Source organism: Nicrophorus vespilloides, unplaced genomic scaffold, assembly GCF_001412225.1.
Source record: "Nicrophorus vespilloides isolate i.1.1-1 unplaced genomic scaffold, Nicve_v1.0, whole genome shotgun sequence".
Lineage (NCBI taxonomy): Eukaryota > Metazoa > Arthropoda > Insecta > Coleoptera > Silphidae > Nicrophorus > Nicrophorus vespilloides.
In genome coordinates this window covers 72,135-98,989 of record NW_017096665.1, presented here as the reverse complement: position 1 = coordinate 98,989, position 26,855 = coordinate 72,135, and the positions used below count along the sequence as shown (strand labels likewise).

At 33.0% G+C, this 26,855-nt stretch overlaps 4 protein-coding genes across 4 annotated transcripts; 1 reads left to right on the top strand and 3 right to left on the bottom strand.

Annotated features, from left to right (window-relative positions):
- Positions 1 to 5,521: 5,521 nt before the first annotated feature.
- LOC108557807 (homeobox protein caupolican-like) lies at positions 5,522 to 14,252 on the top strand. Its single transcript, XM_017914474.1, has 7 exons — positions 5,522 to 5,794; positions 7,931 to 8,269; positions 10,748 to 10,869; positions 11,788 to 12,101; positions 12,560 to 13,169; positions 13,230 to 13,298; positions 14,032 to 14,252. The coding sequence occupies exons 1-6, from the start codon at positions 5,747 to 5,749 to the stop codon at positions 13,267 to 13,269; spliced, it is 1,473 nt and encodes a 490-aa protein (XP_017769963.1). The 5' UTR covers positions 5,522 to 5,746; the 3' UTR covers positions 13,270 to 13,298; positions 14,032 to 14,252.
- Positions 14,253 to 18,344: 4,092 nt separating this feature from the next.
- LOC108557806 (sodium-coupled monocarboxylate transporter 2-like) lies at positions 18,345 to 20,054 on the bottom strand. The gene is made up of 7 exons (XM_017914473.1): positions 19,930 to 20,054; positions 19,657 to 19,876; positions 19,461 to 19,601; positions 19,187 to 19,405; positions 18,861 to 19,131; positions 18,658 to 18,806; positions 18,345 to 18,606 (listed from the first exon to the last, which is right to left on the bottom strand). Exons 1-7 carry the CDS (start codon positions 20,036 to 20,038, stop codon positions 18,345 to 18,347), a joined length of 1,371 nt encoding a protein of 456 aa, XP_017769962.1. The 5' UTR covers positions 20,039 to 20,054.
- A 1,086-nt stretch (positions 20,055 to 21,140) lies between these two features.
- LOC108557809 (sodium-coupled monocarboxylate transporter 2-like) lies at positions 21,141 to 22,405 on the bottom strand. Its single transcript, XM_017914475.1, has 5 exons — positions 22,271 to 22,405; positions 21,997 to 22,215; positions 21,671 to 21,941; positions 21,468 to 21,616; positions 21,141 to 21,418 (listed from the first exon to the last, which is right to left on the bottom strand). Exons 1-5 carry the CDS (start codon positions 22,402 to 22,404, stop codon positions 21,175 to 21,177), a joined length of 1,017 nt encoding a protein of 338 aa, XP_017769964.1. The 5' UTR covers position 22,405; the 3' UTR covers positions 21,141 to 21,174.
- Positions 22,406 to 24,124: 1,719 nt separating this feature from the next.
- Positions 24,125 to 26,260, bottom strand: LOC108557810 (sodium-coupled monocarboxylate transporter 2-like). Its single transcript, XM_017914476.1, has 8 exons — positions 26,050 to 26,260; positions 25,714 to 25,991; positions 25,440 to 25,659; positions 25,248 to 25,385; positions 24,976 to 25,194; positions 24,650 to 24,920; positions 24,438 to 24,586; positions 24,125 to 24,387 (listed from the first exon to the last, which is right to left on the bottom strand). Exons 1-8 carry the CDS (start codon positions 26,253 to 26,255, stop codon positions 24,129 to 24,131), a joined length of 1,740 nt encoding a protein of 579 aa, XP_017769965.1. The 5' UTR covers positions 26,256 to 26,260; the 3' UTR covers positions 24,125 to 24,128.
- Positions 26,261 to 26,855: the final 595 nt, after the last annotated feature.

Below are 26,855 nucleotides of genomic sequence, written 5' to 3'. Positions count from 1 at the left end.
AAAAGTGTTTCCAATATAAAATGTAATAAAAAAAAATATGAAACAAGAATACGAGTAGATAAAATGCTAATTTTCACTTTCAAGAACGTTCTTATCTTAATAGTTAAACACGTTCCAGGCAAATTTTACAAATTAACAAATGGACTCTGTGCATTCATTAGTTGTTAATTTTTTCTTCACTTTGATTCGTGGCAAGAAATTGATTGAATCGAATCGAATCTATTTTTTATTTGTACTTAATTAGAATTTAGGCAATTCGGATTTCACATTTTAAGAAAAATAAATAATTTATATATTCGAAAAAGCTTTAAAATTTAATTCATTGTTATCATTAGTGTAATTATGTGTATATGTACATTTCAATTTCACTTAAAATATGTAATTTTGTCAACTTTTCACTACTTTGTTATATAATAAACTAATTTATATAATTACTAATTTACTCAAGAAATTTTGTTTCATTTTTTAGAAATTTTGAATAAACTTTTGTAGTAAACTTCTGGAAACATTGTAATTACTTTATGTATTTAAGAGCTTGATATAAGCAAACTTGTAACACTTTTTAATTTGATTATTCATTTTACAAAAAAAATCTTCTAAACTGAAAAAAATTTAATGTTTTTTAGTAAATTTCTGAAAAGATCATACAAACTCCATGAATTTAAGAGCTTTCTTATTATTATATAAAGAAAATTAAACTTTTTGATATAAAATGTATAAAAAAATCCTTGTAAAAGTAATTAATAATTAAATTAATAAAAACAATCTTCTAAAATGAAAGAAATATAATGAATTTGTAGTAAATTTCTAGAAAAATCATACAATTTAATAGTTTTCTTATTATTGCATAAAGAACATTAAACTTCTCGATATAAAATGTATAAAAACAGACTTGTAACATTATATAATAATTAAATTTTCATAAAAAAAATCTATAGATAAAGAAATGTAATAATTTTATGGTAAATTTCTTGAAAAATCATGCATACTCCATGGATTTAAGATAATAATAATAAATGTAAATAAAATTAAACTTTTTGATATAAAATGTATAAAAACAAACTTGCAAAATTAAATTAACAAAAACAATCTTTTAAAATGAAAGAAATGTAATGAATTTGTAGTAAATTTTGGAGAAAAATCATACAAACTCCATTGATTTAAGAGTTTTCTTATTGTTGCATAAAGAACATCAATTAATAATTAAATTAACAAAAAAAAATGTTCTAAAATTGATGAAGTGTAATTTTTTGTATCTAAAATAAAGAACTGTTATACTAAAAAGACTTAATGTGTTAAATTTCAAATAAATGAAAATTTAATTCAAATAAAAAAAAGTTATATGAAAAGCGAATGTAAATTTATTCCCGTTATGTTCTGAGTGGACAATTTAAAATACGTATTATATGTTGGTCGTTTCTTAGTAAAAATAAAGCTGATGAATCATATTGTAATTTTATTTTTTCGGAGATTTTTATTTCCTTCCTCCACTTATTAAAAAAAATCACAGCAAAACCTTTTGTGCATTATGCCTAACACCTGTTGGATGTAGTAATGGAGGCAATAAAAAAACATAAAACGATGGTTACGTTATGTAAAAAAAAGAAAGAAATGGACGCGAGGAGTGAAGAGAATCTTTTGTTCGGCGGAGGAAACCTTTCTTGAAGCCGCGGAAGGATTTCATTAAATGGCAGGAAGGAAGAGAGTATCAAAGTGGAGGAAGCGGTGGTGACTTACGTTTAGGGACCACCGAGAGCGGACATTTGAAACAAGCGTTTGAAAAAAGAAAAGAAATAATATATAAATACAAATTTGTTATGCGGATGAGGAAGGAATTGGTAGATACGAATCTGGTTTTGTCTTTTGTGGTGAAGTATGCAGCTGTCTTTTTATTTTTATTTTTTGAGAAGGAAGAAAGGTAATTGTAGATTGATTTTTTTGGGAAAGTGAAAAGCCGATGGGCTTATCCTCGGAACGGCGGTAAATCGCTTTAATCCGTCGATAGAAAGGGGGGAGATTCTGTGTGTGTGTTTTTTTTTCGGAGCGCCTTTTTGGCCGAAGCGCCTGCTCTGTTCTGTTCATTTCTCTTTTCCTTTCCACCCACATTCGCACCGTGTGTAAATAATTCGAGGTCCGCTCTTGATTAATATTTGTTTTCGCGAAAGGGGAACCAAAAATAAGTAAATAAAAAAATATATATATAAAACGGACGCATGTCCGCAGACAGACCGCCCGTTTCTTGTTACCACAAATAGAAATTATTGCATAACTTTCAGAGACTAAAGAGAGACAGAGAGAGAAATGGACAAATAACAAGAGCAAAAGAGAAAACATCGACGTTATTACAAAAAAAAACATAGCTTCGGACAAACATCTGCCTCAATCTTACCAAAGATAGATATATTTTTTTGTATAGAATATTTTATTTAAATAACATTTGTTGTAAATTGTGAAAAGTAGCATCCGCACTACTTAAAATTTCATTCTATCAAGTCTAATTTACAATTAATATTAAGTTGGTTTGTCTTAGAACTATTTATGTCTCATAAAACTTATAGTGTGGACGCAACATTAGATTTATTTTTCTCTCGAGTTTAGAACCACAAATAGAAATCCTTGCATAACTTTCAGAGACTAAAAAGAGATGCACATATAACGAGAGTAAGAGAAAAATAGAGCTTTGGAAAAACATTAATAATTATATTACAAATACTAGAAAGTTTTTCTGTACAAAATTTCATTAACTAATTTTATTTTTGTGAAAACTTGCACCGACACTACATGAAATTTCATTCAAGTCTATAATGTATAAATATAAGTAAATCAATGAAAAGTTATAACTATTAATTCAGTTATAAATTCATAATTTATGAGCAACAATAAGTTGGTTTGTCTGAACAATATTTATGTCTCATAAAACGTTATTTTTCTCTTCAGTTTAGAAAAAAGTGTAGATTTATTAAATAAAATGTGTTGCTTTATTACTGAATCGAAATGAATAAAATTCGTTGAACATTTTTTAGAAAGAGAAAAAGAAAGTTTAAATGTTTTATAAATATTTAACATTTCTTTTGCAAAAATAAAAATTCTATATTTTCATCAGCAAATTTAAAATAATCAAATTTCAACTCAGTAAATTTATAAAATTGTTTTATTAGTGCAAATATCAGTGTTTATTGAGCAATTTGTATTGAAAGTATACTTTTTTCAATAAGTATTAAAGAAAATTATCATCAATAAACAAGATTTAGATTAGTTTCATAAATAAAATTAGAAACAATTTCTGCAAAATTCTTGTGTTTTATTTGAATAAATTGGAAGATTTAAGAAGATTAGATAATGTTCTAAACTTTAAATTAATGTTTCTTTTTAATGTATTTTTAGTGTACTTTCAATTATTTTATTCAATTTTTTTCTATAAATTATAGTTGAAATTAAGTAAAGTATGCTTAGATAAAAACAAAAACATACATTTCTTTTAATGTACTTGAATGATCTGAAATAAATATAAGTTTATTAAATTTAATCTTTTTATAAATTAAAGATTCAAATGAATTTATGAAAACTTCACTATTTCTAGGAAATGCAATTCATTCATTAAAATTGAAATGAAATTTTTAGGTTTTCATTATATAAAAATCATGTATTCCTTCCAAGAAATAGTAGAAGAAGAGGAAGAAAAAAAAGAAGAGCATATTGCATTGCAAACATGTGTGTTTAAAGGACGAGAGCGTCGCTACAATGGATACAACGAAATAGAAGCACACAACAACAACAAAAAATAGTCTGTGACCTGAACCTTTCTTGAGTTTCATCGTCGGAACCTGAGACCCAAATACTTAACTTAGTTGACTCATTTAGTGCATGAGTTGTTACTAAATAAAAAAAATATATATAATATATAACACACAGTAGTTGTGAGCTTCTTCACAATCGTAAAAAAAAAACTGTTGCGGTGAAAGTAGTAAATAAAATTTATTTTTTAACTTTCCCAAAAAACCACCAATTGCGGTAATGTTGATAAATATTTATTATTATCGTTATAAAATATATTACATTTTATTGGGATAATAAATGTATTTCTGTTTATTTACCGATTAGCAACGTTTATAATGGCAATAGATTTTTATGGTCCTTTTTTAAGTATTTGCTACTTGTTGGTCAGTTTTATTGCCGTCGATAATTCATAGTATGGAATTAATTTATTTTTTCTAGCAAACTGAGATTATGTATTTAATCCTTACTTCAAGGAAATTGGTTTTCGAATGATTTTAAAACTTTAAATTGAAATTTAATCTTGAATTCAGAGAATTTTTTTGTAACTTTAAATTGAAATTTTGTTGAAAAAATTATTACGTTTACAGTAAAATGTAGATAAGAATAGTATTAAATATACAAATTTTACAAATTATTTTATAAAATATGTAGTAAATTCTTTATAAAAGCGAAAGATTTATACATTTTTTTAAAGAAAATATAATATTTTAACTAAACAAAGTTGAATTAAAAAAAAAATCGATTTTTTATTAAACTTTAGATTTATGTGAATTTATTATGTAAAAAGGTCACAAATTAATTGAATTATCATCATTTCTACTATAGATTGTGTACGTAATGAATGTAGTAGAAAAAAGTATTTGTTGTTGAAGGAAAATTAAAAAAAAAAATACTTAAATTAAATTTATGTAAAATTAGAAAATAATGAAATTTATTTGTTTTTGAAACTCAAATTTAAACTTATTTTTTGAATGATTATATTTACTAAGTATATGATATATGATTTAGCTGATGAAAAATTGTCTGTTTTAAAAAGACTCTGAAATAGTTGTTTTTGATAGTGAAAATGTTTTCTTTTCTGGTTAATTTAATTTTGTAGTAAGGAGATTAAAGTTTTTGTTATTGAATCTGAACGTAAACTGTTGAGGATTATTTAATAAAGTGAGGTAAAACGTCGTGTGTCCGTAATTTATCTGTAAAGTCGTTGTGTATTTAATAAACATATCTGTGGAACATAGGAGTTTTATATCTTTTAGTGGTGTAGGGACATATGTGTGATTATAAAGAAGTGGAGAAGAGTGAGTGAGTGAGAGAGAGAGAGAGAGAGAAAGGTGCAAAGTGAGTTTTCGTGTAAAAAGCGGAGCATCATTCGTCCGAATCAGAATACAAATGATGCAAGCGATTCATTCAGACAAACACCTTGTATCCAATAAATTCAGTTAGGGAGTTTTTGTTGAATCGAGGTGGGATTTGTTTGGATCTGCGGAGCCCCATAAACAAGATAGTCATTTGATCCCCTCGTTAGGTCCGGCTCGATGGGCGTGTCTGGACCGCCCAATGGGCGTCGCCTTCAGTGGTGGGGAACCAATGAACGTCTGCGCCGTCCGTCGCGTCCTACCTTTTCCGTGTAGTCAATGGTTGTTAGGCGACACCACGCCCATCGTAGGGCCGTCCCTCCACACTGACACACTTCCCGTTGACTACCAAGATTCAGCTTTTATACCAGTCACTGTTGGCCTGCCACGCTGCGCACATCAGGTTCACGTTCAGTGTTTCTCGTTTCATGCATATTTCGTGGAGGGTGTATTACCCCCTGGACATGTGGATAGTGTAGTGCGCGACGGAAGAAACAACAACAACATACAAAAAAAAAATACATCAACTCCAACAAAAGTGAATACAATATTTTTGTAACTAGTGATCTGTGATATACGTATATATATATATTTAGACTGCAATTAGTGCTGCGATGGCTGCGTACGCTCAATTTAGTTACACTTATCCGACGGCCACTCAGGTACTTCATTGTTTACATATTTCAACTTAAATTTATAAAACAATTACGAAATAATCTATACAAATATAAATTAAAGCATCCGTCGCGTTCATGCAAATTCATCTCTCTTTTCGACGGACTTTTTTTTGTTCTTTCGATCTGGTTAATTGGTCTGGCGCTCTGGAGGTAGTCCCGACGGCACCTGCTTCTCAGATCATAAATACTGATATCCCCGTGGTCAGTTCACCATCATTAAATTCGAGGCCTTTTTGTCAATTGCCAATTCACTTTCTGACACCTTACCACTACGATGAAATATACGCGCTTACGGATTAACGTCCAAATACGGAACATACACACTTACTTATATTTCCATATTACTTTATTTGCATTCACCGGTTTATACACGTGCTTCCTTTACCAGTTGATTAAACTATCGTTAAATTTAACTAGCCTTTAAAACTAACTTCGAAAGATAACGTAATTAATTTAATTATACCTTTAGATGCGACGTTCATTTACTTCCTAAAATGTAAAAGACACTAATATCTATCATAGCTTTATCATCACCAAAAGCTTAAACCATAGAATCATTTTATCTGTTATAGCTTCAATTTAATTACGATTATTACACTTTCAGTTAAGATTTTAAAACAATTCTACTGTTACAAATCAACTATTTTAAATTAAGAATACTACAAATTATTACCTACAATTAACACTTATATTTTACATACAATACTTCAATTATTTTATTTCTACTAAGTTTACATTTACGAACAAATACGTAAACTATTGTTTGATACTCGACTATTTTTAGAACGAAACTATTTAGTTTTTGTAAAGAAAAAGTGACATTCTTGATTTATTCAGTGAGATTTACTATTTCTACGAGATTATTAGTTAGAACGTATTGAGTTTTCAGTAAAAACATTTATTGATGAATATTCATCTAATTAATCATATAAAACATATTTTTAACGACGATTTACCCGATTTTAATATAACATATGTCTTTGTTTCATTTTATATAACAACTATTGTTTTTTAAAGCAAATTTATGTTATAATTGCATCTTTCTACTTTAGTTTTATATTATAAAACGTTTACAATACTATAGTAATAATATTTTTAGTTAAAAACGGAATGTATTCATTCATAAAAGTAAATTGTTTCTTTAATAGTATTATTTTCAATGTAAAATGAATTCATCGTTTTCCATCTTCTTTTAGAACATGTGTAAAATTTCATTTTGATTATGTTTGAATGAAAATTTATAATGATGTTTATTCAAAGAAATTTTATTGATATTAACTATATTTACTACTTTTGCTACATTAAAAGATAAATGTTATGAGGTAAAAGCAAAACGAAATCGTTAAATAGTTTTATTATTCGTGCATAAAAGTGAAACTAATGTTTCTTTTTATTATATCAAGTTTAATATTTGAAGTTGTGAAATGAATACAAATGTAGTTGCTGCAAATTAACTGCTTATATCCAAAGAGATGAAATTATGGATTGAAATTTACTTATTTCTGTTCTAAATTTAGAAGTTGTTGTTTCTAATAATTATTTTTGCTTTAATCATTCAAGTTTAACTTTAGAAGTTGATGAAAAGTTGTTACTTTATTGTTGTTGATGATGATGTTTATTTGTGTGGATGTATCAACAGGCTGTATATGTGTCTTCTTTGAAATTTGGTTGTAAATGAATTGGCATTTCGTTTTGATTATGTTAGGATATTGATGGAGTGGAAACGCATTAAAGCCGAAGTAATTAACGGGCTCGGGGTTATTGGAGTCACGTGTGGGTAAACAGAAACGGGGAGAGGGCTGCAAACATTGACAAAGCACTCTCGGCTTTTCCGTAATATCCATCCCCGCCGGATGACGGGAAAAACGGCGCGAATGAAAAAAGAAAAACAAAGAGAGAAAGAGATGAAAAAGAAAAGAACAACGGTAAAATCGGCGTCAGAAATGCGGAACGTTCGCGAGAAATCCGTGTTTGATCTGTCCCGATGTTATATATGGCTCGAAGTGATCATTTTCGCCGTTGCTGGGAATCCATTAAAATGGCGCACGTGCTTAATGGCGTTTGTCTGTTTTCTCTAAAGCAAAATCGATTTTATTTTCTTGTCCTTCTCTTCATTTCTAGCTGCTAGTGTCTGGACAACCGACCACGACGAACGCAGGATCTTCTCCGGCCTCGGGCGGCGGATCGTTGAGTCCCGGTGGATCAGCAGGAGTTCCGGGTGCTTTATCGCCTGGAGGAACATCGAGTTCGGGTCCAACTCAGTGCTGCGAATCCGGAAGACCTCTGGTCACAGACCCGGTGACGGGTCAAAGCGTCTGCTCCTGCCAATACGATTCGGCTCGTCTCGCCGCCCTCCAATACCCAAGAAGCGTCGGCGTCTACGGCACCCCATACCCATCCACAGATCAGAACCCGTACCCGAGCATAGGCGTCGAGAGTTCAGCCTTCTATTCCCCTCTGGTGAGTAGCAGTAGTAAAAGGACTACCTTAAGATGAAGCAATTATCCTCATCCTCTAACCGGAATGCAATTTGCCATAAATTTATAATCGGAGCTTCGGGGCGTGTGCGCGCTCGCAAAGTCAATAATTAAACAGCTCTTAGCATCCGATTGGCTGCGACCATTCATCATCATCCTCGTATCGCTTGCGTCGATCTTCGCAGTTGAATCAATACCAATTTGTTGCCCTTCCAATTACAGTTCGGGCCAAATGAAAAGAATTAAAAACGAAGTCGAAATAAATTAGGAATCAATTAATTAACGCGTTAACTGAACCGAAACCGTTGATCGCGATCTTAAAGTCTTAACGGGGTTGCCTCCTCTTCTACCAGATTAATTAGAGCCGCACCACTTACCCTCAATGAACCGAGGGGGTTGAGTGTAACGATCGTAGACGCTCAAAAACATAAAACATCCCAAAAACCGCCATTAGGTAAATTTATTCCAACCGGGAGAATGCGTGCGACGGAGAATGATTGTGAGAAGCCCCGCAACAACAACAACAAAAAAGAACTGGCAGACAGACGTACACTGGAAACGTATTGTTATGAAACGCGCGGTGTGACAATAAAAATCCAATTTCTGCATTCCAGCCGGTCGCCTGGCTGACTTTAAAACTGCATACCGCCCCGACTCGAGACAACCTTTTTTTTTTCCTCCTCCTCCTCCTCGCGCCACCTCTCCACACATACACATACCTTATACACAGAATATAATTAGTTACCTTATACCATATCACATTTGCCGACACCTGGGTTTGCAGCAATACTCGCCACAAGAAACCGTATACAAACACAAACACACACCGAGAATTAATCTTTTTTACTTGTCAACAAACAGCGTTTGTTTCTCTTTTTCTCTTACTTTTTTGTCACATTTCTCACAGCCATCCTTTTAATCTTCATTCCTCTCGCTGCTCCACCATCCGCTCTCCCATTAGACCCGATTTGAAATTTTCGAAGCGTCACCTCGTTAGCAATATATTTTTTTTGTTGTTGTTGTAAATCATTAGCATAAATATGCAGACACCTCTAAAACCCCATCGATTATTTAAATTTCTCGAACACACATCGATTTAGAAAGTCCCAACGTAAAAAAAAATATATAATCCAATTTGTTCCACGACAACTCTAAAAACATTACATTATTTCATTAATATAAAAAGAAATCGTTTGTTAAATGGTATATATATATATATAAATAGATTTATAGGGATGAGATGTACATATGTTTGAGTTTATTTGTTGAATAGCTCAGCTGGGATCGGGCCTTTTGAAAACGTCCGTTATCGATATCGAATTGAACTAAATCTGCCGTGATTGCGGCCCCTTGTCGGCATCCACAAATAATAATAATAATGACGACGTCGGTGATAGTAGTATAACAACAAACGCGTTCGATTGTTATCTGATAACCCGTCATCAACAAGAGTGTACACAGTATTACATATATAAATAAATAAATAAAGTTATCTGAAGTGGCAAAAGATGAAGACATCCGACAATTTCAACATTCATTTTATTACGTTTTCAATTCAATTCTGAATATATTAAAGAAATCATTTAATTATTAGAAATGTAGAAGATTTTCTAGACATCTAGACATCAAATTCATAAGTTTCTTGGATATTTAAATATTTATTCAAATGATGGGACAATGAGTGTTTTACGGCAAAAAGTTAAAGAATTGTTAGTTTAAACTTGTATATTAAGAGAATATGAAGAGATAAATGTAAAAGGAAGATGAAATACAATTTTTAAGTTAGGTGAATTAAAGAGGTAATCTTGAGAGTGTAATATTACCGGAAAATGGTGCAATATCCAACAAGTTGTTTCCGCTCTTTCTTTCTCTTTATATCTATCTATATATATATTTTTTTTCCGGCTCGAAACTCTTTCAATTACTCTATCAATTGACTGCTGTTTACTGTTGGATAATGCCCAGTAATTTACCGAGCGGTGGTTGAAAATGAGGTTTCCCTCTTTTTCCCTTTATAGCCACTCTAAGCGCGAAACCCTCTATCCATCTTCTTAGCTCCCCTGCGGCTTCTCCCTTCCAGCTTGCAAACACACACTCACATCTATATCTATATATATATAAAAGGTCTCACTTTTCCTTGCAAAGATTTACGTTCACAGAATAAATATAGAGTAGCTCGGGTTTCCTGGATGTGTGGATACTTGGGGGGTTTGGACCAAAAAAAAAAATAATAATAGAGAAGTAACAACCCGAAACCGCAACGCTCGAAGCGCGACTCCAAATGAAATCTTTATTTCTTTTTATTGAGTGCAATTAAACGTTACAAGTTTTGTCGCGCATCGATTTTGCGGCCGTGGGAACGTCGCGTGACGTCCCATGGTGCTTTTCCCATTAAGTCCATTAAACTCGAAGAGAGTAACAAAAGCTTATTTTCGTTCTGTTCTTTCTTTTGTTCTACCAGAGCAATCCATACGTGCTGAAGGATGCCGGAGGAGCGGCAGCCGATATGTCGGCGTGGACGAGCGCCGGACTTCAACCAACCACAGGGTATTACCCATACGATCCAGCGCTTGCTGCCTACGGGTAAGTTTCGAATCTCCTCTATACATTAGAATAATAAAGGTGGATGGATGTGTTTGTCGTTTTATCGATTGCATCCGATTTTCGGATTCAATCCGCTTCCCCCCCCCTCGTTGCGGCTAATTCCCCGGTTTTGCAAAACCGTCCGGAATGGCTTCAAGACAAAATGGCTGAAGAGGGAGAGCGCTATTGATTGGCGCGCTGTTGCGGCGTCGCGGCGCAGGTGGCGGCTGCCATCGCAATGCACCATTTGTATTTATAGTCGATAAAATCGGTTACGCTTATTTCGTATTTTTCGGAATGTCAACGGCGGCCGTAAACTTGTCCTGCGGCCGCCGCATTCTCCGACTCCCACAAAAAAAGAAAAAACAACCTCCACAACCCTCTAGAAAATTCAAAAAAACAATTCCGCTGACTCAAACCGAAGCAGAAAGAGTGAGAGAGAGAATGTTTGCGGGATGGAAGAAAACTTTATTTTCCCCACACGTTTTATCGACGGCCGCCTTTCCCTTGTCTGTTTTTCCCCCCCGTTTCTGAATTGAGGGTGGTGCGATGAAAAATAGGGGCGCGCAACAGAAGAAAAAAAAAGATAGAGAGTGTGTGCATGTGTGAGAGTACGAGAGGGAGAAAGAGAGCGAGTTTAATAGGGGTGAAACCACTCTAGCCGTAATCAAATCCCGCTCCGATGGGGATGCCGTTGAGGAGGGGTGGGCGCGCTCGCTCGCTCACTATATCAGCCTGACAGCTTTTCACAATGGAACAGGAGGTGTAACAAATTTAATAGCCGAAGCATATTCGGTTGCTGCTAATGCAAATTCGGCTGTTTCGGCGTCACGCGACGACCATCATCCGCACGCAACAAAGAAGGAAACCCGAAACCTCTCAGTGTTTTCAACTCCGGTGTTTGTTTGTCGTTTACAGGTACGGAGCTGGTTACGATCTGGCTGCGAGACGCAAGAACGCGACGCGCGAATCGACGGCGACGCTGAAGGCATGGTTGAACGAGCACAAGAAGAATCCGTATCCGACCAAAGGGGAGAAGATCATGTTGGCCATCATCACCAAGATGACGCTGACGCAAGTTTCGACGTGGTTCGCAAATGCCAGGCGGAGATTGAAGAAGGAGAACAAGATGACCTGGGAACCGAAGAACAAGACGGACGACGATGACGACGCGCTCGTCTCAGACGGCGACGACAAGGACAAGGACGACGACGACAAACGGGACGATACAGGTAAATTACATAATCCAGTGGCGTCCCGGTTTATACAATGACAATAATGAATCCTCACTATAGAAAAATACGAAACATAAATATCTTTTTTTTGCTAGTAAACTGAAATTCTGAAAAGTATGAAATCTTAAAATCCATTGTTTACCTTTAAGCTGCTTACAAAGTATTAATCTGTACTAACTACTATTAAGTATAGAATATTTTCAAGGAAGTGTTTAGTTGCAAAACAAAATATTACTTTGAATACAATTGGAAATTTAGATTTTCAATTTGAAGATATAAATGATGTTTGTTACGTAATTGATATAATGGTGGGGTGCTCTTCGCACGTTCGCACTTTCGGCTTTTGTAAGGGTGTGTGCGCTTCCCCCAATTCATTTTAATCGGATCAGTCCCCTCTCTCACTGTATCTCTGATAGCTCTAGATTGCGTTTCAATTAAGACCTCTTGCGTTTCAGATGTGCACGGCAGGATTAAAGCAGAGAGGAGCGGCAAGGATCTGGACGACGACGACATGACGGACGACGACAGGAAGGACGATCTGCTCGGAAATCACATGCACCACATACTGGGCAACACGTTCGGTCTGAAGCCCGAGATGAAGTCGTCCGACTGCGGCGTCCCACTACCTCCATCCAAACCAAAAATCTGGTCTCTCGCCGACACCGCAGCCTGCAAGACGCCACCACCGCCGCCCCCATCGCAGCACCACCAGCAGCAGCAGCAACAGTGGCTGGGAGGCAACGGATTCGCGCTGCCCACATCGAGGTACGGCGGAGGCGGCGGATTCCTTCCGAGCCATTGTCAACAAGGATTCCCGGACGTGCAGACCGATACACCTCCGCAGACGCCGCCAAGCATGAAACTCCCGAGCGTCGCTGGAAACCTTCTACCCGGCCAAGGACCGTGCATAGGTGGAGTTCCCACAGTCAACTCCGGCTACTCGCAGGCCAGTTTCCTTGGTGGATTCGGAAGGTTGCACTCGCCGCAGAGGCCGCAACCGCCTCAGGTACCGCAGATGCCTGCCCCGAACTCGGACAACGCCGCATTCAAACCATTCTACAAGAGGTAAGTGCTTTTAAGCTTCAATATGTAACATCTAACTAACGACGACCTTCTAATCCTCAGCCCTCAGAGTATGAACGGCGGATTCGTGTCACCCGTGTGAGCCGCTCCTTGCTGGACCGTGTCTCTTAGGTAAGTGCCCACGCTAAATTATTCTCAATGAGGAATGCCTGCTATCGCCACCTCCGTGACATTGACAAATGACGCCAGATTTTGATCAGTGAATGGGTCCTACCGCTCGGTCAACCGCTAACTAACCCCGCGAGTTACTCAATCCTATAAACCTGTCCCACAAGACCTCTCTTATGCATCCGTTTAAGGCTTTGCCTACACTCTCAAAATCTCTCTCTCTCTATCTTTGCCTGTGTGCGTACACATACATACACACATATATATACATATATACAAGCGTGTGTGAGTGTGCCAGAGTGTTTCCAGTCTCGCTCCCCGCGGAGAATCCATTGTTTTAAATCAATATCTCCTCTCTCTCCACACCCTTTCCATTATCGGCTGGCATTTATTTGGCTTACCAACCATATTACCTCCCCACACGTTATTACCCCGCAATTACTCAGATACCATCGACCATCAATCATATCTCCTCTCCCACCAAACACCAAAACCAACTGCAATCCCACTAATTCTTCCTTGTCCATCTCATCATTCCCATACATTTGTTTGCAATTTCACACAAGAAATCACTAATTGAACAATTATATAAATTTATTATTATTCATTAAATAAATAAAAATAAGTTAAAATTCCTTAATTTTATAACTACAATTTAATAATGAATGAATCAATTCATCTATTACAGCATTACTAAATTTGTACTAATTTGATTTTTTTTCTTTTCTTCTTCCAGATAATCTACCTGAGGAATAAAGTCTGGCTGTCCTTTGGATCTTGGGCAAAGTGCAACAAAAAAAAAAAGAAGAAGAAGAAGAAAAAAAAATTGAATGAAGAAGAAGAAATAGTTAATATATATATGTATATTGTGTGAGTGCCGAGAACTCGCGTGCAATCCGTTGTAAATTTCGTGTAAATGCATTTATTTATATCTGTGATAACGAACAAAATTATTGTCCGCAAACTGGTGTTGTTGTTGTACATTCTACGTTAATTTCTCTCTTTCTCTCTCTCTATCTCTTTCGTTTTTTTATATATATATAAATCTCTTTCATACAAAATTATACGTAATGATTTTCCTTAAGTTCGGTTAAATTTGGAAATGGGATCTTTCTTTTCATTATTATTATTATGATTATTATTGGTAGTAGTAGTACTTTTTTTTTTTTGGATGTCTCTTGAGGAAGATGGAGGAAGGAAAGAGAGACGAAATGCGCGCACCTTTGTTTGTAAACCTGTTGTGTAAGTGTGAGTGTGTGTTTGTGTGTTTGTGCATCATCGCACGAGCTGGACCGGACCACGATTCGTCCGAAGACAGTTTTCGCTACATCACACACCTTCACTCCTTCATTGTTATTTTAATTATTAATGTATCATTTTTTCATTTTTATTATTTTTTTTTTCTTTCATTGTATAAATATTGTATTAAAAAAAAGATTAAAAAAAAAACAAACGAACAGAAAAAAATATAAATCTATATATATATATATAAAAAAATTAGTAAAATTGTTGTGTATAAAGAGACCATATCATGGATTTGTATTATTATTATTATTATGATTATTATGACATTGTATGATTATTATATATATATGTAACAACTAACAGCTCTTAGTTTTCCACCTTTTTACGTTTTATTTTATTTTTCTCTCTATCTTCGCGTGGCCGACTTTTAGCCCGTGACAATTGTATATTAACTTTTATTATTTTGTTTGTAAATAGATCAGTGTGAATAGAAACTATATTATTATTATTATGAAATAATTATATGATTGTCTTAATTAAAAGAAGGAAAAAAAACTTAAGAAACTGCCTTTGTGACCAAGCCAGAACAACAAAAAAAAATCCTTTTTTTCCTTCTTCCAACTCCCAAGAAATTTTTACCTGAGACATGTGAAACGAAAATAAAATAAGCGAAATAAATAAATTATCGATGGACATATAAATCTCTCCCCGCGCCAGATTTACCACGACGATAAGCGGGTTTCATAAATAATTCATACCGAAAAAAAGAAGAAAAAAAAGAATCAATTTGGAAAAGAGACTTTCTTCACTTTTTCTTGAATCCATCGTTTATTACGTAAACTTCGGTGAATGCAAATTCGATCTTTGAAACGTAGTTAGGATAAGTTATTGCGTTTCAGGTGATGCGTGATAAGGTATGAGTGGTTTAGGGCATGCGACGAAGGTGAAACTTAGGTAAAAAAAAATAACGAAATAAGTATGTAACAACAGAGGTACGAGATTAACCTTTCCGTGTTAAGTATATGACAAGCTCGTGTCAGCACCCCATTTCGATGGTGTCGCGCCCTCTGGAACGTACATAAATTTCCTCTTTCGCAGCACCACCGAAACAAATAATAAGAATAAAAACAAAAACATGGAAAGGAAAGGAAAGGAAAATACGCATGCACGTTGAGAGTATTCAAATTGTCTTTTCCCTTATTTATCGTTGATTCTCTTGGTTTGGAGAAAGTTGTTTGCTCGCTGGAGATTCGAATCAATCCACTATCTCTCTCTCTCACACACACTCAAATTGTGTTTGTGGTGGTATGGTCATAGTAGGGATATATGGGCAGGAGGAGAGACAACAAACGGTAAGTGGTCCCACCCCCCGTTTCCATGCAGACGGGCACTTGCAGAGTAATTTATGGCGTTTTCGACTTTGACTACTTATTGTTTGACTTAGTGCGACCTCCGTCAGGCCTTATCTGCAGATGTATCTATGCGTTTATCTCTTGTAAATTTCGGATATTTACCATTCCCTTTATACATAATAATAAATATCAGGAGAGACCAAAAAAAAAAAAAGAAAATATGACACGTTATTAATGATAATAAGCTGCGCTCCTATGAAGATGTCCAGATAACGTCACAGCGTTCGTTTTTCTAATTCGAATTCACCCAAAAACATTAAATGTCTATACCAAATCTTAATTAATTGTAATTAATTTTACTACTAAATCCTCATTTTAAACAATGTAATTCTTAGATTCGATATTTGTCTCATAATATTTCATTAGTAATCAATAATTTTATACAACTTCATGAGTTTCACTTTTTTTTAATTAATTCGTTAATTTTTCAAAAATTAACAAACCAGCTTCATTATATTGTTTCATTAGTAAGTAATATTTTTACATTAGCCATTAAAACAATTTTTTTTTTGAAAAATTAATTAGTTAATTTTTGAAAAATTAGAAAATCCAGTTTCAGACTAAGAAATATTGCTTCTTTTTTTTTCTAAATCTTCATAATTATATACTTAAGTTCACTAAATTTATATTGAATTAACAAAGAGATTATTTGAGAAATTCTACATTATATTATTTCATTAGTAATCAATAGTTTTATATAACTTCATGAGTTTCACTTTCTTTAATTAATTCGTTAATTCTTCTAAAATTAACAAACCAGATTCAGATTAACAAATGTTGATAAAACTTATATTGAGTTAACAAAGAGAAATACTAAATTATATTATTACTAATGTATTTTACACTAGCCATGAAAAAAAATTTTTTTTTTTGGAAAAATTAGAAATTTCAGATTAAGAAATATTCCTTTTTATTCAAATCCTTCATAATTATATACTTAAGTTCACTAAATTTATATTGAGTTAATAAAGAGATAATTCGAGAAATTATCTCGTTCAAGCTGAATATCTCACCTTTCCAACGAGCATACTTACATTTTAGAATTAGATGTTAGGTTAGGTAAGAGGTCAGTTTTTCCTGAATTTCTCGACAACCCCTTGAAATAATTGCATCATCGACCACTCGTATGAAAGCTGAATTTCTCACCTTCTACATTATATTATTTCATTAGTAATCAATAATTTTACACTAGTCATAAAAACAATTTTTCAGGAAAATTGTTTTTTTTAATAAATATTCACAATTATACACTTAAGTCCATTAAAGTTCTTTCGATAGAACAAAGATCATCGATCTTCAAAGATCTTCATCCAAGATTATTCGAGAAATACAATACCAAACATCATTTCATTAGTAATCAATAATTTTATATTACAGAAAACAAGACATTTTTTTTTTAATCATTTCGATAATTTTTCAAACATACACAAACCATTAAATTCAGATTTTAACAAGTCGAAATATCCGGGTAAGTAACAATGAAAAAAAAGGGTTAAATAAATGACATCTGTGAGTGGTTGAGTAAGGAAGGAAGAAGTTATATGTTATATATTGGAAGTTGACCTTTTTATTGCGCTCTTGAAAAGACCCGACAATGTTCATTGTTGTCCCTATTCAAGCTTTGGGGAAAGTTGTAAAACGGGACGAAGAAGTAGAAAAAGAAAAACAGAGAAGAAGTATCGTTCGTCGTTCGAAATTGAAACATGTGCATGCAGGCAAATAGAAACAAGTAAATTACTGCAAGTTGGCATAGCGTGAAAAGTGATTGTAACGTAATAAATCTTAATATCTTATTTTCGTGTTCAAGATTTACAAGTCAATTCATAAAATATTGACAAAAAAAAAAACAAAAACAATTTATTAACGTTCGCAATTCAAATTAAAATTGACTTAATTGAATCTACCTTATTTTTGTTTTGTTTTATTATAATCTGTAGTATTTTAACCTAATTTAATCTATCCTAAACTTAAAATTTACTAAACTTCTTTTTTGTAGTTTCAGCATTGCGGTATTGTGTAATTCTTACCTACTGAAAACCCTAACCTATCCAAACTTAACCTAATTTTCTCTTAGTTTTTAACTTAATAAAAGGAAATCGTAACCTAACCTATTATAACACACGCAAACCTATCTTTACTTGAAGACAAATTAAATTGATAAAGAAACCTATAATCAATTCAAACTCAAATCAATCATAATTAAAAAAAAATAAATAAAATTATAAAAGTACGCCCGTGCGGCGGATATATCCGCCCAAGTTTTTTAAGAAGAAAAAAAAACTAAGCTATGCGCACATCAAATGATTTCTATCTTAATATCTATTAACTTACCTTAAATCGAAGAAAACAAATGAAATGTGTAAGAAGTAAGAAAAGGTAAACCAAATTGCATTTATTCATTAACTGTAGCGTCTTGCGTCAATTCTAAATTCTCGTTGACAGCACTATACGTGGGAGGAAGTAGATTTTCCAACATCGCCCAATGCATGAACGGACTAATTAGCTTCTTTTCAACCTGTTTTTGATCTGCTTTCGAGAAGTAGCTGACAATCCATCCGATGATAAACACGATGCATAGGCCGATCAAGTTGTAGTAATAAAACGATATCCTGAATAGATAAAACGGCTTCCAATCTGTCTCCTTAGGGTGAAACCTAAATCGACAAACAATTAATCAACGCTAAAATAATATATAATGTAATTACATCGATGTGACGTTGAAAGTGGTCGAACAACTCTCAGTGGACGTTGGCTTTGTTTCGAATGTTATAAACTTTTGCATCTTGTAGTAGAATGATCCAAATACCATTAGGATTAATACAATAACAGCTGAAACGCTCCCATACAAAGCGCCCTTGAAATATTTGGTTAATAAATATCTTATTTATTTGATTTAATTGCTAGTTACTTTTGAGTTTACCGAAGGTACAAGCATTCCCACAAGGAACAATCCTATTAAAGGACCAGCTGATATACTTGGTAGAGAAACGACTAAGGGTAGGATACTTCCAAGTTGTTCAATGATGAATACAAGAACAGTGCAGATTATACCAACAAGTACAACTATCAATTTCAATATATTCCCAACTTTTTTTTGAGGGTACTCAGGTGGCATGTATACAGCAACGAAATCGTTGTAGATTGTGCAAGAAAGAGCGTTCATAGCTGCAGATAAAGTACTTTGAAAACAATGAATAATTAATCAAATTGTGGATAATTTTAATGAGTTATTACCTAATTCCTCCACTGAAGATGCTAGCTATGAAGAGACCACCTAAACCAGGCACTTTGCTGATTACATCCAAAATGTAGTAAGGCAATATCTGATCTGCGACTTGAATCTTCTTAGTAAGTAGCGGATCGCATTTGTTGTATTTAGCGTAAATCAGTAGACCGATGTAAACACTTCCTAGTAGAAGTATGCTCCATCCAATTGCGAATATGAAAAAGGCTCTTAAAAAATAATATTATCATTAACGTTAATTATAATTAATTATGATTAGTCTACTTCTTAATTTCTTTGAAAGTCGGTAAAGCTAAACACTTTTGAACGCTGCTCTGGCCAACAGCTATGAAGTTCACCCAATAGAAAGTAGATGCTATTAGTAACGACCAAACTGTATCCTTTACAGTCAAATCCATGCTATAACTGATTATAAAATGTAATAAATTTTAAAGTAATTAGCTTAGTTAATAGCACTCACTCAATATCAAAGAGATCACCATTGTTACACTCCTCAATTACATGCTTTATACCACCAGAATTCGCAGTACCAATGATAATAATAGCTACAACCGATCCAATCATCACTACAGTTTGTAAAGCATCTGTCCAAACTACGGCCTTAATTCCTCCAATTGTCGTGTAAAAAATGCAAACGACACTAACCGATACAGTTATTGCATGTATCGGAAAACCAGTAACTGAAATTATACATCTTAGTTTTCACAATTTTTCCAATAATCTTTTTTTTAACCTTGAGATAGAACCAAAGCTGGAACGTAAACAACTATGGGTAAATAGGAAAGCATGTTGAAAGTGTACAAAGAAGATGCGAATCTTCTAATTCTTGCACTAAATCTCATTTCTAAGTATTCGTAAGTCGAGGATACACCTAAATTGTAAAATATTGGTATAGTTATAAAATAAGCAATGAAAATGCACGTTAGACTTGATGCAGCAGTCATCCAAAATTGCGCACCGAACCTGTACACATCTGTAGGTATAACAATTAAGGTAATTCCTGAGATATTACTAAAAAAAATCTAAATAAATACAAATTTTCTTGTAACAAGAGATAAAGTACATACCATGATATTAGAGATAAAGCAATAGGAAACGTGTGCATCGATTTATTACCCAAAAAGTAATCATTTGCTGAACTCTCCTTTTTTCTACCCTTAATCCCGAAATATATACCGATCAAAGCGCTCGATACAAGTGTTACTATAAAGAAACTGTAGTCAGTCAGATTGAATTTAATCGCGGTTTCGTTTAACGTCGTCGCGTTTTCCATTTTATTTATATTTTCAATTGATTTATTCTTGTAATTTATCGTTCCTTATATACATTTATTTCTTATATATTTATACGCACTATGCACTTTTAACATAAAAACGCAATTACTTTTTGTTCCTCGAGTAATCTGATTAATTATAGTGTTTATAGAAAATAAATGTAAGATTTTTGTTTGTGTTTTTACATTATTCTATTTTCCAGTAACTTAAGTTTGGTTTTTACTATAAATTTTCCAACTAATTATATATATTATATTAAGTGCACTATCACAAGTTCGTATAACAACTATAAAGAGGATGAGCATTAGTTATAACAAATAGTTGTGCTGTATTCACAATATGTGAAACATTCGAGTGAACCAAATTTTATTTGCGATCTGAAAGTAATTAGTGAATACATGTAAAGTATAAGATTTAATATGTCTCTAATATTTACCAATATAGTAAAACCTGAGGTTAAAAGTGATAAAGCATCAAAATTGATAATAATTAAGTTGTGTAACAAAAAACTAATATGTAATAGACTATGCACACTTAACATATTAATTAATATCATTTTAGAATTAAAACTGCAAAAACCTAACTTATTTATAAATATCCCAACTTAACTTAACTTCAAGAAAAGAAAAGAAATTAGTAGGTAATGGGTAAATAGATATGAAACGGGAAAGAAAACCTAATATTATTTATTGTTCATCTATGATTTATTCCGTTAATTCCACACTTTCTTTGACAACACTATAGGTGGGTGGAAGAAGATCATCCGACATCGCCCAATGCATCAACGGACAAATTAGCTTTTTTTCGACCTGTTTCTCGTCTGCTTTAGAAAAGTAGCTGACAATCCATCCTACGATAAACACGACGCAAATGCCGATCAAGGAATAGTAATAAAACGATATCCTGAATAGATAAAACGGTTTCCAATCTGTATCCTTAGTGCGAAGCCTAAATCAACAATAATTAATCAGTGCTTATAACATTATTACGTAATTACGTCGTTGTGACGTTGTAAGGTGTTGAACAACTCTGCGTGGACGTTGGCTTTGTTTCGAATGTTATCAACTTTTGCATCTTGTAATAGAATGATCCTAATATCATTACGATCAACAAGATGACGGATAAAATGCTGCCGTATAAAGCGCCCTTGGAATATTTGCTAAATTAGTATTTTAATTATTTGTTGTATTTCTTTGTTACCTTTGAGTTTATCGATGGTACAAGCATTCCCATGAGGAATAATCCTACCAAAGGACCAGCTGATATACTTGGTAAAGAAATCGCTAAAGGTAAGATACTTCCAAGTTGTTCGATTATAAAGACGAGAACAGTGCAGATTATACCAACGAGTACTACAGTTAATTTCAAAATTTTCCCAACTTTCTCTTGTGGATAGTCGAGTGGCATGAATACAGCAATGAAATCGTTGTAGATTGTGCAGGAGAGTGCATTCAGTGCTGCAGATAAAGTACTTTGAAAACAATAAATAATTAATCAAATTGTGGATAATTTTAATGAGTTATTACCTAATACCACCACTGAAGATGCTTGCTATGAAGAGTCCACCCAAACCAGGCACTTTGTTGATTACATTTAAAATGTAGTAAGGCAATATCTGATCTGCAACTTGAATCTTCTTAGTAAGTATTGGATCGCATTTGTTGTATTTAGCGTAAATCAGTAGACCGATGTAAACACTTCCTAATAGAAGTAAGCCCCATCCAATTGCGAAAATGAAAAAGGCTCTTAAAAAATAATATTATCATTAACTTTAATTATAATTAATTATGATTAGTATACTTTTTAATTTCTTTGAAAGTCGGTAAAGCTAAACACTTTTGAACGCTGCTTTGCCCAACAGCTATGAAATTTACCCAATAGAAAGTAGATGCTATTAGTAACGACCAAACTGTATCCTTTACAGTCAAATCCATGCTATAGCTGATTACAAAATGTAATTAATTTCAAAGTAATTAGCTTAGTTAACAGCACTCACTCTATATCAAAGAGATCACCATTCTTACACTCTTCAATTACATGCTTTATACCACCAGAATTCGCAGTCCCAATGATAATAATAGCTACAACCGATCCAATCATCACTACAGTTTGTAAAGCATCCGTCCAAACTACGGCCTTAATTCCTCCAATCGTCGTGTAAAAAATACAGACGATACTAACCGACACGGTTATTATGTGTATCGGAAATCCAGTAACTATAATTAAACATCTTAATTTTCACAATTTTTTTCAATAATTCTCTTTCACCTTGAGATAAAACCAAAGCTGGAACGTAAACAACTATAGGTAAATAGGAAAGCATGTTGAAAGTGTACAAAGAGGATGCGAATCTTCTAATTTTTGCGTTAAATCTCATTTCTAAATATTCGTAAGTCGAGGATACGCCTAAATTGTAAAATATCGGTATCGTTATAAAATAACTAATGAAAATGCACATTAGAGTTGATCCAGCGGCCATCCAAAATTGCGCACCGAATTTATACACATCTGTAGGTATAGCAATCAAAGTAATTCCTGACATATTACTAAAAATATAACAAATTAATTACAAATTTCTTTATAACAAGTATAAAGTACATACCATGATATTAGAGATAAAGCAATAGGAAACGTGTGCATCGATTTATTACCCAAAAAGTAATCGTTTGCTGAATTTTCCTTTTTTCTACCTTTAATCCCGAAATATATACCGATCAAAGCGCTCGATACAAGTGTTACTATAAAGAGACTGTAATCAGTCAGATTGAATTTAATCGTGGTTTCGTTTAACGTCGTCGCGTTTTCCATTTTACTAATTTTAATTGATTTATTGCAAATTACTTTTCCTTATATACATTTCTTTTCTTATTTATTATTACTAATCACTAATCACTATTAACATGAAAATGCAATTATAGAGGATAATTTTTGTTCACTTAAGATTTCCTTAATTATTTTGAGGCTATACGTATCGTTTAATTACTGCTTTGAGAGATGATTAAAAACATAAATAAATGTTAAAAAATGTTTTTGTTTATACATTATTTCATTATCTAGCAATTTATGTTTAGTTTTTGCTATAACTTTTCAACTAATTACATATATTATATAAAGTGCACTATTACCAGTTCATATAACAACTTTAAATAGTATAAGCATTACTTATAATTAGTTAATAGAATACAGTACATACAATATGTAAGATATTGTACTAACTTATATTTGTAGTTATGTTACTTAATAATTTTAGTAAGAACGTGATCTGAAATAAATAAGTAAATACATGTAAAGTATAAGATTTAATATATATACATATATCACATGAGCTACATATGTCTTTAAGATGTATCAACTATTATATAGTAAAAATTGGACTTATAAGTGATATAACGTATAATGATACACCCTACAAATTGCTAATAGCATGGATGATGATACTATTATAAAACAAGGTTGTATAACTAAATAACTTATATATTATAACACAATCTTAACCTAACCTATAATAAACTATTCACACTTAACTTATCTTAATCTTAATCATTTAAGGTAATTGATGAAATTGTAACTGAAAAACCTAACCTAGTTTAAGAAACCAAATGAAATCAACAGGAAATGGATAACTAGATATGAAATTGGAAAAAATATCATAATTAATTTATTGTTTTTCTGTGATTTCTTCCATTAATTCTAAATTCTCTTTGACATCATTATAGGTGGGTGGAAGTAGATCATCCGACATCGCCCAATGCATCAACGGACTAATTAACTTCTTTTGAACCTGTTTTTGATCTGCTTTGGAAAAGTAGCTGACAATCCATCCTACGAAGAACACGGTGCATACTCCGATCAAGGAATAGTAATAAAACGATATCCTGAATAGATAAAACGGCTTCCAATCTGTCTCCGGATGAATTCTAAATCGACAATAATTAATAAAAAATAATAAATTATATAACGTTATTACGGTGTTGTGACGTTGAAAGGTGTTGAACAGCTCTCAGTGGACGTGGGTTTAGTTTCGAATGTTATTAACTTTTGCATCTTGTAGTAGAAGGATCCTAATACCATTAGGATCAATAAGACAACGGATGAAATACATCCGTACAAAGCGCCCTTGGATTAATTATTTAATAAATATCTTAATTATTTGATATTTCTTAAGTATTTGCTACTTACCTTTGAGTTTATCGTTGGTACAAGCATTCCCATGAGGAATAATCCTACTAAAGGACCAGCTGATATACTTGGTAAAGAGATGGCTAAAGGTAGGATACTTCCAAGTTGTTCGATTATAAACACGAGGACAGTGCAGATTACACCAACAAGTACTACAGTTAATTTCAAAATATTCCCAACTTTCTCTTGTGGGTAGTCGATTGGCATGTATACAGCAATGAAATCATTGTAGATTGTACAGGAAAGAGCGTTCATTGCTGCAGATAAAGTACTTTGAAAAAAAGAAATATTTAATCAAATTGTGGATAATTTTAATAAGTTATTACCTAATTCCGCCACTGAAGATGCTAGCTATGAAGAGTCCACCTAAACCAGGGACTTTGTTGATTACATCCAAAACGTAATAAGGCAATATCTGATCTGCGACTTGTATCTTTTTAGTAAGTAGTGGATCGCATTTGTTGTATTTATCGTAAATCAGTAAACCAATATAAACGCTTCCATAGAGAATTACGCCAAGTCCAATTCCGACAATGTAAAATGCTCTTCAAAAGAATATTAATTATCATTTAATTACAATGAATAATGATTAGTATACTTCTTAATTTCTTTGAACGTCGGTAAAGCTAAACACTTTTGCACGCTGCTCTGTCCAACAGCTATGAAGTTTAGCCAATAAAACATCGACGCAGCTAACGACCAAACTGTATCTCTTATAGTTGGATCCATTCTATAACTAATTTAACTTGTAATCATTTAAATGTAACTTGTTTAATTAATCATCACTCACTCGATTTCAAATAAATCACCTTTCTTGCACTCTTCAATCACTTGTTTTACACCACCAGAGTTATCAGTGCCAATAACAACTATAGCTATAACAGATCCAATCATCACTATACTTTGTAAAGCGTCAGTCCAAACCACAGCTTTGATTCCTCCAATCGTAGTGTAAAAAATGCAAACCGCGCATACAGACACAGTTATAATATGGATCGAAAATCCAGTTACTAAAATTCATTAATTTAAGTTTATAATTTTATTAAATAATTTTTTTGCTTCACCTTGAGATAAAACCAAAGCTGGTACGTAAACTACTATAGGTAAATAGGAAAACATGTTGAAAGTATACAAAGCGGATGCGAATCTCCTAAGTTTTGCACTAAATCTCATTTCTAGATATTCGAAAGTCGAAGATACGCCTAAATTGAAAAATATTGGTATCGTTATGAAATAGCCTACGAAAATGCACATTTGAGTTGCTACAGCGGCCATCCAAAAGTGCGCACCGAATCTATAAACGTCTGTTGGTATAGCAATCATTGTAATTCCCGAAATATTACTATAAAAAAAAAATAATAATTACAACTTTTCTGATATAATTTAATTATGATACATACCAAGATATTAATGATAAAGCGATGGGAAATGAATGCATCGATTTGTTACCCAAAAAGTAATCATTTGCGGAGCTCTGTTTTTTTCTACCTTTAACCCCGAAATATATGCCGATCAGAGCGCTCGACGCAAGTGTTACTATAAATAGACTGTAGTCAGTCAATTTGAACTTAATCTCGGTTTCGTTTAACGTCGTGGCGTTTTCCATTTCGTTTTAATTACTACTGATTTGCATTTGCTATTTGATTGCTTCTTTATATACATTTATTTGTACGTATTGTTGAGAATTGTACCTAACACTGTTAACATGGAAAAGTAATTATTGGGATTTATTTTTAATTAGTTTTTTTCCCACAAAAGTTTCTGTGAAGCAATACAAGTCATTTAATTCTGAGTAGATACATGGAAAATCCACTTTTTGTAAAATAAAGTTATGTAATTTCTCCAAGAAAAACAAGTTTTAGTTATAACAAGATTATAGTGCATCGACATTGTGTGTCATAAAACACAATTGAAAACTTATATAATGTTCTATTTTGTAAATTAAAAACTATTCGATGTTTCCATCCTTTATATGAATCACATGAACTTCATGAGTAAAATGAATTGTAAGAAAAAGAGAAGTCCCGGATTGCGCGTCTGCTATATCATTTTTAAAACTTGTCTATACATATTAGGTGTACCAATATATTGAAAAATTGAAATTAGAACGTTCGAAAAAGCAGTGTTCTCACATTTCATTGATTTACTCGAAAACTATAATAGATAGAATGAATCCAATATATGCATATGAAAGCTGAATGTTTGG